Source organism: Berghia stephanieae, chromosome 8, assembly GCF_034508935.2.
Source record: "Berghia stephanieae isolate SIO BIC M18660-M18661 chromosome 8, UCSD_Bste_1.3, whole genome shotgun sequence".
Lineage (NCBI taxonomy): Eukaryota > Metazoa > Mollusca > Gastropoda > Nudibranchia > Aeolidiidae > Berghia > Berghia stephanieae.
The window spans coordinates 5,728,192-5,742,124 of NC_088367.1; the positions used below are offsets into that span (position 1 = coordinate 5,728,192).

General features: G+C 36.3%; 1 protein-coding gene across 1 annotated transcript; it reads right to left on the bottom strand.

Moving 5' to 3' along the window:
• Positions 1-589: 589 nt before the first annotated feature.
• Positions 590-13,676, bottom strand: LOC144978075 (prenylcysteine oxidase 1-like). Its single transcript, XM_078923620.1, has 5 exons — positions 13,570-13,676; positions 10,653-10,865; positions 3,921-4,101; positions 2,380-2,588; positions 590-1,599 (listed from the first exon to the last, which is right to left on the bottom strand). The coding sequence occupies exons 1-5, from the start codon at positions 13,661-13,663 to the stop codon at positions 779-781; spliced, it is 1,518 nt and encodes a 505-aa protein (XP_078779746.1). The 5' UTR covers positions 13,664-13,676; the 3' UTR covers positions 590-778.
• Positions 13,677-13,933: the final 257 nt, after the last annotated feature.

The following is a 13,933-nucleotide window of genomic DNA, read 5'->3' on the forward strand; positions in this document are numbered from 1 at the left end:
TGCGGGCCCAAGGGCTAGAAATTCATCCCTGGAGTATTTCATTATTCAATACTGCAACATCAAAAAGTCAACAACCGTATAAAACAAACTAGTCGAGTCGTGATGCTATGTCCGTATGGACATAGTCCCATGAAATGACGAATATCGATACAAAACAACTGTTTCACCAACAATTCAAGGATTTAGACAGAAAATAGGATGAGTTCTTTTTATTTTTTGTCTTTTCTTCTATTATTATGAAAAAAAAAAAAAACTTCTCGAAAAATATCAGAAGAAGCAAAAGGGAAAAGAGACATTAAAACTCAAAGAAACAAACTGTATTAAAAAAAAACAACAATAATAATAAAAATAATAATAATAATAATAACAGTAATAATAATAATTATAATAACATTAACAATAATAATAATAATAATAATAATATATAATAACAATGGTGGGAAAAAAATAATGATAATGATAACAATAATAATAATAATAATAATAATAATAATAAAAATAATAATAATAATAATAATAACAATGGTGGGAAAAAAAATAATGATAATGATAACAATAATAATAATAATAATAATAATAATAAAAATATAATAATAATAATAATAATAATAATAATAATAATAATAAAAACAGTTGTCATAAAATAATGTATTGCAACACCAATATGAGAAGACTTAACTTTGCACTTTGATGAAATAAAGAGAGTAAAGTTGAGTACTTAATCAACATAATATGGCAACATAATAGTAGACACGATGTAAACAAAATGATTGGACGGTTAGAGATCTGAACGGCCTTTGCCACTGTCATCACTTTCAGGCAGGTGTAACTCGTCAATCTTTTCTAAAGTTCCATGGAAATGACTGTAGGCCAACAAGGCAACATTCTTAGCACCAATCACACTCATTTCTAAAGCAGAGGCAGCAGATTCTATGGCATTGACGTAGTACATGTGTTCATTGAGGACAAACGGAGGCAATTTCATATTCGGTTTATATTCTGGGTAGGCCATCCACTCGACTAATCTAAAATCCTTACGGTTGACAAATAATGAGTCCACTTGAGACTCTGTGGGAACTTGGTTCATAAACGCCTTCCACACTGATTGTTTGGAATCCTGTTGATTATTCTTCTCTTCACCTATGGGAGTTTGTTTACCTATAGAGTTAAACAGAACATCTGAACTAACAGTAAGAAGTTCCTCAGGAAACTGGCTTTCATGACTCAAACCAAACGTGGTCTTATTCACATCTCCCTGGACAAACATAGCCAGAGTTTTATGGAACTCCTGCCCAAATCGTTCCATTGGATTTGGAAAGTCGACAAAGGAAATTTTGTGCTGAGATCCATGAATGGGTGTGGCTAGGATTAGAAAATCATATTCTCTCGATCCGGTTTCACCTTTATGGTCTTTGTCCAGCTTGTCGTATTCAATTTCGTAGCTGACCGCGCCGTGCTCCCCTTTCACTAAAGCAACAGTGGTGACCTTTCCGTGTATCAGATTGGCCTTGGATTGGTCTAGCAGTTCAACAGCAACCTGCCGATTTCCTCCACGTAACGACCACAGGTCAGAATCAACGCCATACAGGGTTACCGCTCCTGAAGGGAAATCACAAAATAGAGCGAATAAACTTAAATGTTTCTGTAGTCTTTTGACTTAAGTTAAGGAAACTTGCATCTATGTTAAATGCAAAAGTACCTAAAAATGCCAATAATGACAAAAAGAATAAAATAGGTAAAAATGTCTCAATATACGATGTATCAACTTTTGATCTTCCCCAGAGAATAAAAGACAGTTATAAAAATATCATTGAAACATTATATGCACTATCAACATAAAAAAAAATTTAAAAAAAATAAAAATGTGTATTCCAAATGATATACTTAAAGCTATGAATCTATGGAGAAAGGAAAGTGTGAATAAAGACACTATCTTGGAGAAAAATCTAATGATGACAAAAATAGAAACTGCAGAATTTATAAATTAATAGAAAATACTGAGCTATCATAAAATGTTCATTACTCTAATAAAATTTCGCTTAAATTGTAAAATATTTGCAAGTTTTACATTGAAAACATTATAGAAGCCACCAGGTGCATTCATCATCATCATCATTGCCTTTTTCACCCTGGGTCAGGGTATAGGCCATAGACAAACAGTTTCTATCCTCTATCTTGAGCTAACTTTTTTTATCTCATTCCATGTCTTATCACTTCTCTGTACATCAGCTTCTTTAACTCTTCTCCACGTTCCCCGTGGCCTTCCCTTTCTTGCTTCGATACATGATAAGATCTAAATTAAGTTAAGGTTCTTTTTTATTCTCTCTCTCCCTTTTTTAAACAATGTTTTTTTCAAGACTTATTTGCCGAACAACTGACCTACAAATCCATGGGCATTTGTTGTCTGTCCGTAGTTGGTCCTCATGGCTGCTGTACCAAACTCTGTCACGAAAGCCTCTGAAAACCCGACCTCTATCAAAACGTCGTGCATTGAATACTGGGTCATGTTAAACATCGAGTCATCCATGGCTTTCAACAGATCTTCCACTGTGGTGAACGACATGCCCTTGTCTTGGTACTGGTATATTCTTTTAAAACAAAATAGAAGAATATGCATCAATGTTAGTAGTGATAGTTATATTAATGATAAGAAGAATAGTAATAATAATAATAATAACAATAATAATAATAATAATAATAATGATAATAACAATAATGATAATAATAATAATGATAATAACAACAACAATAATAATAATAATAATAATAATAATAATAATAATAATAATAATAATAATAATAATAATAATAATAATAATAATAACAATAATAATAATAATAATAATAATAATAATAATAATAATAATAATAATAATAATAATAATAACAATAATAATAATAATAATAACAATAATTAGTCAACGAAGAAATTTAAAAAAAAAATATTTTAAAATATTTTAAATCAACTAATCATAACCTGCTAAGTAAATTCACTTATTACAAAATGTGTGTTTCATTTTAGTTGCTTGTCGAGACATTTCAGCTACATGATAGGCCAGTGGGTGCGATTGTGATTGTGAGGCTTGCCATCCACAATGGTGAACAAAAATCTTGGACAATTGGCGCATCAGTCACAAAAATAAAATTGGCCTTACAGATGAAAATAAATTAAATGATTGGTCGCTCAGAGACGAATAAATTAGTTTTTTCTTAAATCAGTTTTATGAGATAAGTGGACACTTGAACAAAAGGAGAATTGAGCTAGTGACAGATTGGAACCAAAACTCTTGGAACATTGTTTAGAGCATGTTATCCTCCACTGGCTGCCAGTCCGGGCTAGAATTGAATATAAAATAGCCTTTATCTGCTTTGGTGTATTTGAGTCTTCTGTCCCTCTTTACATTCAACACTTACTCCAACCATACGTACCTCTGAGAAATCTTAGATAGATCTCATGATTCAAAATTGTTAGCATCTCCTAAAACTAAACTTAAGTATTTTAGTGATAGGTCTCTTATGAAATTCGGATCCACGATTTGGAATGATCTACCTCAATCTGTGAGATTCTCGAGCTCAATAGACATTTTCAAAAAAGCCCTGAAAACATATCTTTTCAGGAAATATTTACTTAATTGAATTTTAAATGTATTGTATGTGACATTTATATTGATGATGTGTTGATGCCCTTTTATGCTCTTAATTGTTTTGATACCTTGGTTGAATTGTTTGGTTGTTTTTGTTTTGTTTTTTTATTTTTATTTTTTTTGTTTGTTTTGTTTTGTTTTTTTTAAAAGCGCTTTGAGGTTTCGACGAAAGGCGCTATATAAATATGCTTATTATTATTATTATTATTATTATAATTATTATGTTACTGTGGCTAATAGAGAAAATGTAATGAGACTTTAAACTCCCACAAATACCTTTGAAAATATTTCATGAAGAGGTTATCCAACCAGTGCTTGATGTTGTAGAAGTCAAACCCGTATCGCCAGAACAGCTTTCCAAGAGTGACCGCTGTCCACTGACTGGTCTCAAGCACCATCCCATCTTTGTCGTAAAGACCCAATCTTCCCGCCCCACCTCGAGTAATTTTGGGTTTGTCTGAAATTCAGTGGTAATTAATTGTTTTATTATAAAATCTGAAGAATGGGAAGAATGAGGGAAAATCAGACCAAAAAACAGATATCAACATTTGGCTATTTCATGAAAATTACATTAAAATGGCCTAAGTTACAAACTCATTAAATATATAAAATTTCATTGTCTCTCAAATGACATTGTAGGACGTGTAGGCATATGGGTTATGGGTAATTTCTTGACCGCATTCATGGATTGTATCAACCAGTAAGATTAATCCTGAAATTTTCTAAATCATAAACATTTTTAAATAAACAAATTGTGTGAAAAATAAAGATAATGAAGTGGTTATAAATTAAAACTGGAAATGACCACAAAAACTGACACGGGTGACTACAACACGCCAACGGGTTTGGAAACAGGAACTTGGCAGCTCTGATCATCCTTTTGCTGACGCAGAATTTTTAAAAATAAATAAAATAAATAATATTTCCCTTTATTCATCCCATAGGGGAAATTCCTCTCTTGGGTCTATTCCAAAGGAAGACTGGAATAACCCAGGCATCAGTCACAGTGCAGTGTCGCAAATTGAGCTAGGGCGAGGTGAATTGCTCAAGGCCACACCGCGCAGCGGTGGGTGGTTGAACTCGGTACCTTTCAGGTACAAAGCAAAGACTGTACCACTGAGCCACGAAGACCCCTATGGGCTCTTTCTGTGAATCAATTTGAAAAGAACTAATTTGTCCAAACCACCAGCATAATGTAACAGGAGTTTATCCCACTTTCTGCAGTACTAAATGGGCAGAGTAACAACAAATCATTGCTGCCCTTTGGATAGAATGTTAGTCTGTCTCATTAAGTACTTCCTGCCAGATTTAAAAGATCCAGCTACCTAATCACTGCTGAGTAAAAAAAGGGGCCAATAAAAATAACAACAGCTAAAAAAAAAACACAACCAAACGACAGGTCAATTTGCATGTGTGTTGAATGATCTACTGATCCTCACCACTTTGACAATATTTAGTATTGTGCGGCTATGTGGTCTAGTGGTATGACGCTCGCTTTCGGATCAGAAGGTCCTGGGTTTGAGTCTCACTCGGCGCATAGTTGAGTCCTTGGAAAAGGCTCTTTACTCACATTCTCTCACCGTACTCAGGTGTAAAATGAGTACCTGCAGGGGTGAGAATGACTGATCACTAAAAAGGAGGAAATTTTTCAGCGCTTAGATCAATAACCATCCATGCAAGAATAACCTATAAATTTAAATTTCATTAAAAGTTATTGTGATGCAATCCAAAATGTGTCTCCTAGCAATTTCTGATATCACTCGGATGAATTTCAAAAACTGAAAGTGTAATTATAACATGGTGGTTGTAGTAATGATAGTGGTAGGGATAATGATGTGGTCGTGGTTGTAGTAGTTGTGGTAAGGATGATGATGTGATGATGGTTGTAGTAGTAGTGGTAGTCGCCACATACATCTCCCGTATTCACAGATTCTAATGCCCATATCCCATTGTTGAAAGTTGACCAGAGACGCCAACTTAAAATTTGGCTCACGTAAGTTTCAGAAACAATTCCGAACAATTTCAATGCTTAAACAGGAATTTCTGCAAACAATATATAATCTATTGAGATCTATAATCATCCTAATACCCCTTGTTTCAAATTAAGTAAAGTTCCAAAACCAATTTATGACGTATAAAATATTAAAATGAATGGTAGGTGTGGTGGTAATAATGATATGATGGTGGCTGTTGTAGTGGTGGCAGTAATGATAATGTATGTGGTTGTGGTGGTTGCAGAAGTGGTGGTGGTGATATTGTTGTGTTGGAGGAGGTTGTAGTAGTGGTGGTAAGGATGTGGTATAGTGATTGTTGTTTTAATGGTGATAGTGTTGTGATGATGTCGTAGTGGTGGTGGCAATGATGATGATGATGTGGTGGAGGTGGTTGTAGTAATGGTGGTGCTTCATGAAATGATGGTGTAGCGATGGTGGTGGTTGTAGTAGTAGTAGTGGCAGTGATGATGATTATGATGATGATGATGATGGTGATGATGATAGTGGTGGCGGTGGTGGTGGTGGTGATAAGGTGTGTACTTGAAGATGAAAAGAGAATGATGGCTGATGTGAAAAGAATATGATCCACTTTATAGATTTAGGTTTGTCTGACAGAAGGAAAGATAGTGTGTGTTTGTGTGTGTGTGTTTTGTTTGTTTGTTTTTAAGGGTTTACAGCGCTTGCAAAACCTTAAGGTCATATCAGCGCCAGTAAAAAGGAAGAAAATGGGATAGTAAAAAATTCTAGAATTACAATTAAAGTAAGACACAGGGGAACGGAACAAAAAGGGATCAGATGTAGATTCCAAGAGCATACCACCAATGTACTTAGTTTGAGATCACCTATAAGTCTCATCCGGGCACAAAGAGGAATACACTCAAATGCTTAAATTATACATTCAAAATAACAAATATAATAATACATAACAGAGAGATGATTTACAAGGAAAAAAATTTCATCTCCCAAAACAATAACTGTCCATTTGACTGTTTCCCTTCCAGTTAGGACTCTGGCCAGGGCCAGGACAAAACCAAGTAATCTCATTCCAAGACAAAGACAGAAAGCATGTTGGAAAAAAGATATAAGGGGATAGAAGACATAGTATGTACCCCCTTGCCCACTATGGGAGGTCAGGAACCCCACCCAGGTGTGTGTGTTTGTGTGTGTGTGTGTGTGAGGGAGAGAGAGACAGAGAGAGAGAGAGAGAGAGAGAGAGAGAGAGAGAGAGAGAGAGAGAGAGAGAGAGACTGCTCAAAGTGAATATAGTGATAGGTACAAAGAGATTAAAGATTAAAGTACTGAGTGAACTTAATTGTTAGGTGTGTATGTGCTTTATTTGTTAATCGTAAATCTTCAGTTAACGTATGTTTCATGTTGCAATTGCCAAGAAATTAACATTTTAATTAAATCCTGTGTGGTGTGTGTTTGTGTGTGTGTGTGTGTGTGTGTGTGTGTATCATTGTTAAGTACATGAAGATGAAAAGTGAAAACTTATCGAGGCTAAAGAACTGGGTGCACTTTACTGATTTGTGAGAGAGAGATACAAAGCCAAAGTGAACCTGATAACGAAAAATGTGAAAAACAATTTGATATATTCCAAAAGTGTGTCAAAGCAACTGCAGAAAAGCATTTACCAATAGCTCAAATAAACAGCAAAAAGGAATGGATGACAAATGAAATTCTAAACCTATTTGAAGAAAGACGAAAATGCAACAGAGGGTCTGCAGAATACCAAACATTGAACAACCACATTAAATCCAAATGCATCGAGGCACACGAGAACTATCTAGACTGGAAATGCTGCGAAATCGAAAGAGAATACAAACCCAACCCCCAACAAGCTCACCAAAGAATAAAAGAACTATCAGGGAAAAGGAAAAGCAAAGCAGCAGGAAGTTGTATCCAAAACAAACAAGGGGAACTGCTATTTGAAGAACAACATATAGAAAGCCGATGGGTAGAATACATAGGCGAACTGTACAATGATCCAAATAGAAATGAACCACCACTGAAATTCAAAGAACCATTAAGCGGACCAAACATCACCAAAAGTGAAATTGAACATGCCATGGAACGAATGAGGGATGGTAAAGCAACAGGCCCTGATGAAATATCTGTAGAGGTATTAAAAAGCCTAGGAGATCTAGCAATTGATGAACTTCACATATTATTCAACAATATATACAATACTGGGAAAATTCCAGAAGATCTCTGTAACTCTATTTTCATAGCAATACCAAAGAAAGCAGGTGCAGTCAGATGCGAAAATTTTAGAACTATAAGTTTAATAAGCCACATCAACAAAATACTGTTGCGTATAATTATCAACAGGCTAAGGAATAAGATTAACCCCGAAATCGCAGAAGAACAATATGGATTCCAACCTGACAGAGGGACAAGGAACGCAATATACCTCCTCCGTGTTTTAAGTGAAAGAGCTATACAGGTTCAGACCCCACTATACCTCTGTTTTGTCGACTACAAAAAAGCTTTTGATAGAGTACGCCACGAAGAAATACTAAAACAACTGCACTCCATTGGCGCTGATGAGAAAGACCTCAGACTCATGCAAACATTATACTACACCCAGCAGGCATCTATCAAAATCGGAAACTCTACAGGAAATTCCATTCCTATTAAGAAAGGAGTCCGTCAAGGGTGTGTTGCCTCACCAGATCTGTTTAATCTATACCAAGAAACAATCATGAGGGGCATAAATAATATGGAGGGAATAAAAGTAGGAGGTCACAACATAAATAATATAAGATACGCAGACGATACGGTACTCATTGCAACATCAGAAATCCAACTTCAAAAGATTGTTGACAAAGTGGTAGTAGATAGTGAAGCCAAGGGAATGGAAGTGAATATCACCAAAACGGAATGCATGGTAATACAGAAAAACCCCGAAAACAACAACACCTGCAATATAACGATTCACGGCGAGCAACTTACCAACGTAGAAAGTTTTAAATACCTAGGTTCAATAGTGACAACAGATGGAAGATGTAACCGAGACATACGAGCAAGAATAACTCAAGCCAAACAGGCCTTCATGGACCTGGGAAACATTTTGAAAAACAAACAGATGTCGTTCGGGATTAGATTCCGAGTCTTGAAGTGCTACGTGTGGCCAATCTTGTTATACGGATGCGAAAGCTGGACTACAAATGCAGAAACACAAAAGAACATTGAAGCTTTTGAAATGTGGTGCTTGAGAAGGATGCAGAGAATATCGTATACTGCACACAAAACGAACGAAGAAGTGCTAAAACAAACATACCAACAAAGGAAACTAATGCCCTTAATAGTGGATCGACAACTATCCTTTTTCGGACACATAGTAAGGAAAGATAAGAATGAATACCTGGCAAGTTGTGGAAAAATACCTGGTAAACGCGCCCGGGGGAGACAAAGAAAAACACTCATAGACCAACTGAAGGGCTTCACCAACCTAACAATCCAAGAGCTGTTTGAAAAAGCAAGAGACAGGGAGGAATGGAGAGAGATAATTCATGCAGTATCCGAAGCCTGGACCAGGCATGGAACCTAGAAGAAGAAGAAGAAAAGAGAGAGAGAGAGAGAGAGAGAGAGAGAGAGAGAGAGAGAGAGAGAGAGAGAGAGAGAGAGAGAGAGAGAGAGATCTCAAAGTGAATGTAGTAATGAATACAGAAAAATGAAAGTGAAAAATTAACGAGACTTAAGAACTTTATTGATTTTTGTGTGCACATGTATATGTTTGCTGTTCATTTCAGCGGCACTTAAAATATATATCGGGCTGTAAAAAAATATAGATTTAAGTAAGATCAAAAGCAACGGAGAAAAAGATGATGTGGTAGTGGTGCTTGTGTGCACATGTATATGTTTGTTGTTCATTTCAGCGGCACTTAAAATATATATCGGGCTGTAAAAAAATATAGATTTAAGTAAGATCAAAAGCAACGGAGAAAAAGATGATGTGGTAGTGGTGCTTGCACTAGAGGTGGTACTGATTACAATGAGGGCAGTGATGATGTGGTTGTGGAGATGGTGTTACTGATGATGATGTGATAGTTGCTATCGTAATGGTGGTAGTTGTGGTAGAGATGGTGATGATGTCATGATGGTTCAGGAGTGAGAATGACTGGTCACAAAAATGGAGTTCAAGACTATCTATGCGACGATAACGTATAAATTTGAATTTCATTAAAAATTTACTGAGATGCAATCAAAAATGTGTCTCGCAATAATTTCTGACACCACTTGGAGGAATTTCAAAAGTTGAGAGTGTAATTACAACATATTGTAGTAGTAGTAAAAAAAGATGGCAGTAGGGATGATGATGTGGTGGTGGTTGTAGTAGGGTCATGATAGGGATGATGATATGATAGTTGTAGCTGGAGAGGTGTTGGGAATGATGGTGTGGTGGTGGTTGTAATAGTTGTGGTAGGGATGATGTGGGGTGGTTGTAGTAGTGATAGTTGGGATGATGTGGTGGTGGAGGATGTATTTGTATTGGTAGTAGGAATGATGATGTGGTAGTGGTTGTTGTAGTAGTGGTGGTAGGGATGATGATGTGGTGGTGGTTGTAGGTAGTAGTAGTGGTGGTGGGGATGATGATGTGGCGGTGGTGGTGGTGGTAGGGATGACGATGTGGTGGTGGTTGTAGTAGTAATGGTGATAGGAATGATGATGTGATGGTTGTTGTAGTACAAGTGGTGGTTGTAAGTAAAAGTAATGGTGATAGGGATGTTGATGTAGTGGTTGTGGTGAGCCTTTTTAAAAGGCGGAATAGTGATGGTCATGGGTGGAGATAAACCACCATTTAGGCGGAAGATTCTCAGCCCTGTACCTGGCCATTAACAGGGTCGTCTCTGTCGAAAAAAAATATTGTAATAACATCGAACAGGCGTCATGTCTCGTTCTACATGTTACGTGTTGCTGTTGGGCAGGGACCTTTTGTAAAGCGTTTTGAGCACATTTAGTGGATATTGCGCTATATAAAAGCTCAGTTTGTTAGTTTTAAAATACATACCCTTGAGAAATTGATCAACAAACTCAACCATGTATTTGTTTTTGCCGTGAATGATTGAGGCTCCAGCCTCGTATAAGTTTCCATCAATATTAATGACAGCTGCTCTTCCCCCAACTTTGTCTACTTCAAATATATCAATCTCCAAGTCCTCCCCAAATAACTGACGAAGGAAATGTGCTGTAGACGTCCCTCCAATGCCAGCTCCAATAATACCTGGTATAAAGATAGCAGAACAGAGACTGTTATCAATATTGTTTTATGTTTGTTTTTAAGGGTTTTACGGCGCTAGCAGCAACACATTAAGGTCATATCAGCGCCAGTAAAAAGGAAGAAAACGGGATAGTAAAAAGTTCTAGAATTACAAATAAAGCACCCAAGAAAAAGTAAGACATAGGAGAACTGGAAACAAATAGGGATCAGATGTAGATTCCAAGAGCACACCATCAAAGTACTTAGTTTGAGATCACCTAAAAGTCTCATCCAGACACAAGCACAGGTCCCCACTAAGAGGAATACACTCAAATGTTTACAAATCATATATAATACATAAACAAAACATAATACAGTGCATAACAGAGAGATGATTTACAAGGGGAAAAAATATCATCTCCCAAAACTAACTATACATTTGACTGTTTCCCTCCCAGCCAGGGCCAGGACAAAACCAAGTAATCTCATTCTAAGACAAAGTCAGAAAGCATGTTGGAAAAAAGGTATAGGGGGATAGAAGACACAGTATGTACCTCCCTGCCCACTATGGGAGGTAAGGAACCCCACCCAACTGTTATCAATACAGTAGAACTAGGATACAATGAGGATAGTGGAACTGTGGTTCCCAGTTGCATCTCCAAGTCCTGTTTTATCCAAGCATGTTTGAAGGGAGGCAATGCTGAAGGAAATAAAAAATGCAAGGAACACATTTTGAATTATCCCCCTAAGTACCAGTATATATATATATATATATATATATATATATATATATATATATATATATATATATATATATATATATATATATAATATATATATATATATATATATATATATATATATATATATATGACGAACCTACGACTTGCATTCTCTAACTACCCCCCCCCCCTCCTGCCCCTCTACCACGTACAAAAAGCAAGTTGGAACAATGCAATTCATACCATCCTACTTTCCTCTGCTTAACCCCCCCCCCCCCCCCATCCCACCCCTGTCCCACCACTGATAGCTACTACCATTACTTACTGCACTATACAAAACTTGAGTAGCCCACCCCATCCCAGAGATAAGAAATGACAGCTTCTCATTAGGTATCGTTACCTAATCAGTCACAAGTCGCCCACACTCACTCTACGCCGAACGTTAGGTCTCAGTGTCTCGACATGTTTTATTAATTTATTTATCTACGAGTTGCAACTTAACAGAATTGCCTCCTAGGAAAATAAAGATTAATATCATTATAATTACACAAGTGGGTAATGTATTTCATATATAATATACAGTGATGATCGCCTAAATGTCCGGTGGTTGGGAAAGAGACAAAACGACATTTAGGCCCAACGGGCATTGAGACAAAGTTGATCAAGAGCAAGACGAATACATATATATGAACCTTTATATATCACACATTTCAACTTATTCACAATGATTATTGCACAACACAGTGCTTCGGTCAACCAGCAGGGCATATCTAACTTTTCAAGTAGTACAAATTGTCTGCAAGACATCCTTTTTTGTCACAGTACTTAACAATATTTTTTACTGTCTAAAGCTAGGTACCTACTCTTTCACATCTGTGATTGGAGTGAATGTGTTTTGAGCACCTTACCTAGGGTTATAGGCAAGGGCCAGAGTTTTCCGAACATTGTAATCTGTCAGTCATTGACTACCCTCAGCATCACTTGACTGGGGAGGCCTTCTGAAAGCTCCTACACCCCAGTATTCTTTGTTTTTTATAATGTTCTAGTAGGGGGTTTGGGAGGGAGGGAAACTTTTTTATTTTTAAAAAGTCTCCCCCCTCCCAAACCCCCTACTACAACATTACAAAAAACAAAGAATACTGGGGATGTAGGAGCTTTCGGAAGGCCCCCTTGACTGTGTTATACGACAAACTAATGCATCACTCGGCCACCAACATTTATAAAGAGGTGTGGTCAGATCAAGAATGAGGACGTTTGACGTGCGCACACACACACACATACACACTCTCTTTCTCTCACACACACATTCAATTCATTTACACAACATTATAATAACGTGCCTGCTCAGTTCAATCTCTCGTGATTTCTCTATGAAAATTGTACTTTGAACCAATAACTTTAACACCGATATGTCATTCCATGAGAACTTCATCTTCATGATTCGCACCTTAGCCAGAGATTAATCTGTAATCTTGAAGAACATCACATCATACGAGGGCAAACATAGCCTTGTAGTTGTAGTCCAGGGTGTGAGAATAGAATGTAGATGAAGATGTTGAGTGACTTCAAAGAAGCATATGATCAAAGGCAGCGGATAATGTGTAAAACCAATAGTAGTCCCGTCGACTGGACTACAAGACCTTACATATTGTGGGTATGTCTGTTTGAGCCTACTTAATTTGAAAATCATTCTAGATAATTCTATTTTATTTTATATTTATAATTTCTTCAGTTTCATGATCTGAGCTTTACCGCTCATTCATGTAATTTGTAACGTTCCTGACTCCTTTCCAAATAAGAAGGAATCTAGCTATTGAACCACTTTTACAAAGAAAACATCACAAAATACAAATACGTGATCGACTGATTTGATCAGCTGGACCTTGATCTGTGCTGTCATTTTGTCAGTGGGTGGATGGCCTGTTGGCCATAGTCATATAATTGTCTCTGCATCATCCTTATTGAATAAAGAGCTAAGTAAGAAAATAATAAGATTAAATTCTTACCAATTTTAGGCAGTACTCCATCATTTTCTGTGCTGCATAAAATACAAGGAAGGCAAAATATAAAGATAACATATGACAAAATTTGGGAGCCCATCTTTACCGGTGAATGTTTGTTTTGTTTATGTGTCCGAATTTTCATAGCCTAGAGATAAAAATGTGATCACAGTAATCGATATTTTTAATCGAAGTGACACACCATTCAAAGAAAATAAAAATATGAAAAGAAACAGCGACAATTGTTATCTTATTTATATGTCACTCGCATTATCTTAATAAACTTTTTTCATATAATAACATGAGAACTGCCCTTCTTACAATCATTTGAATATGTTGACAAATAAAAAAGAATTGATGTAAACGATAT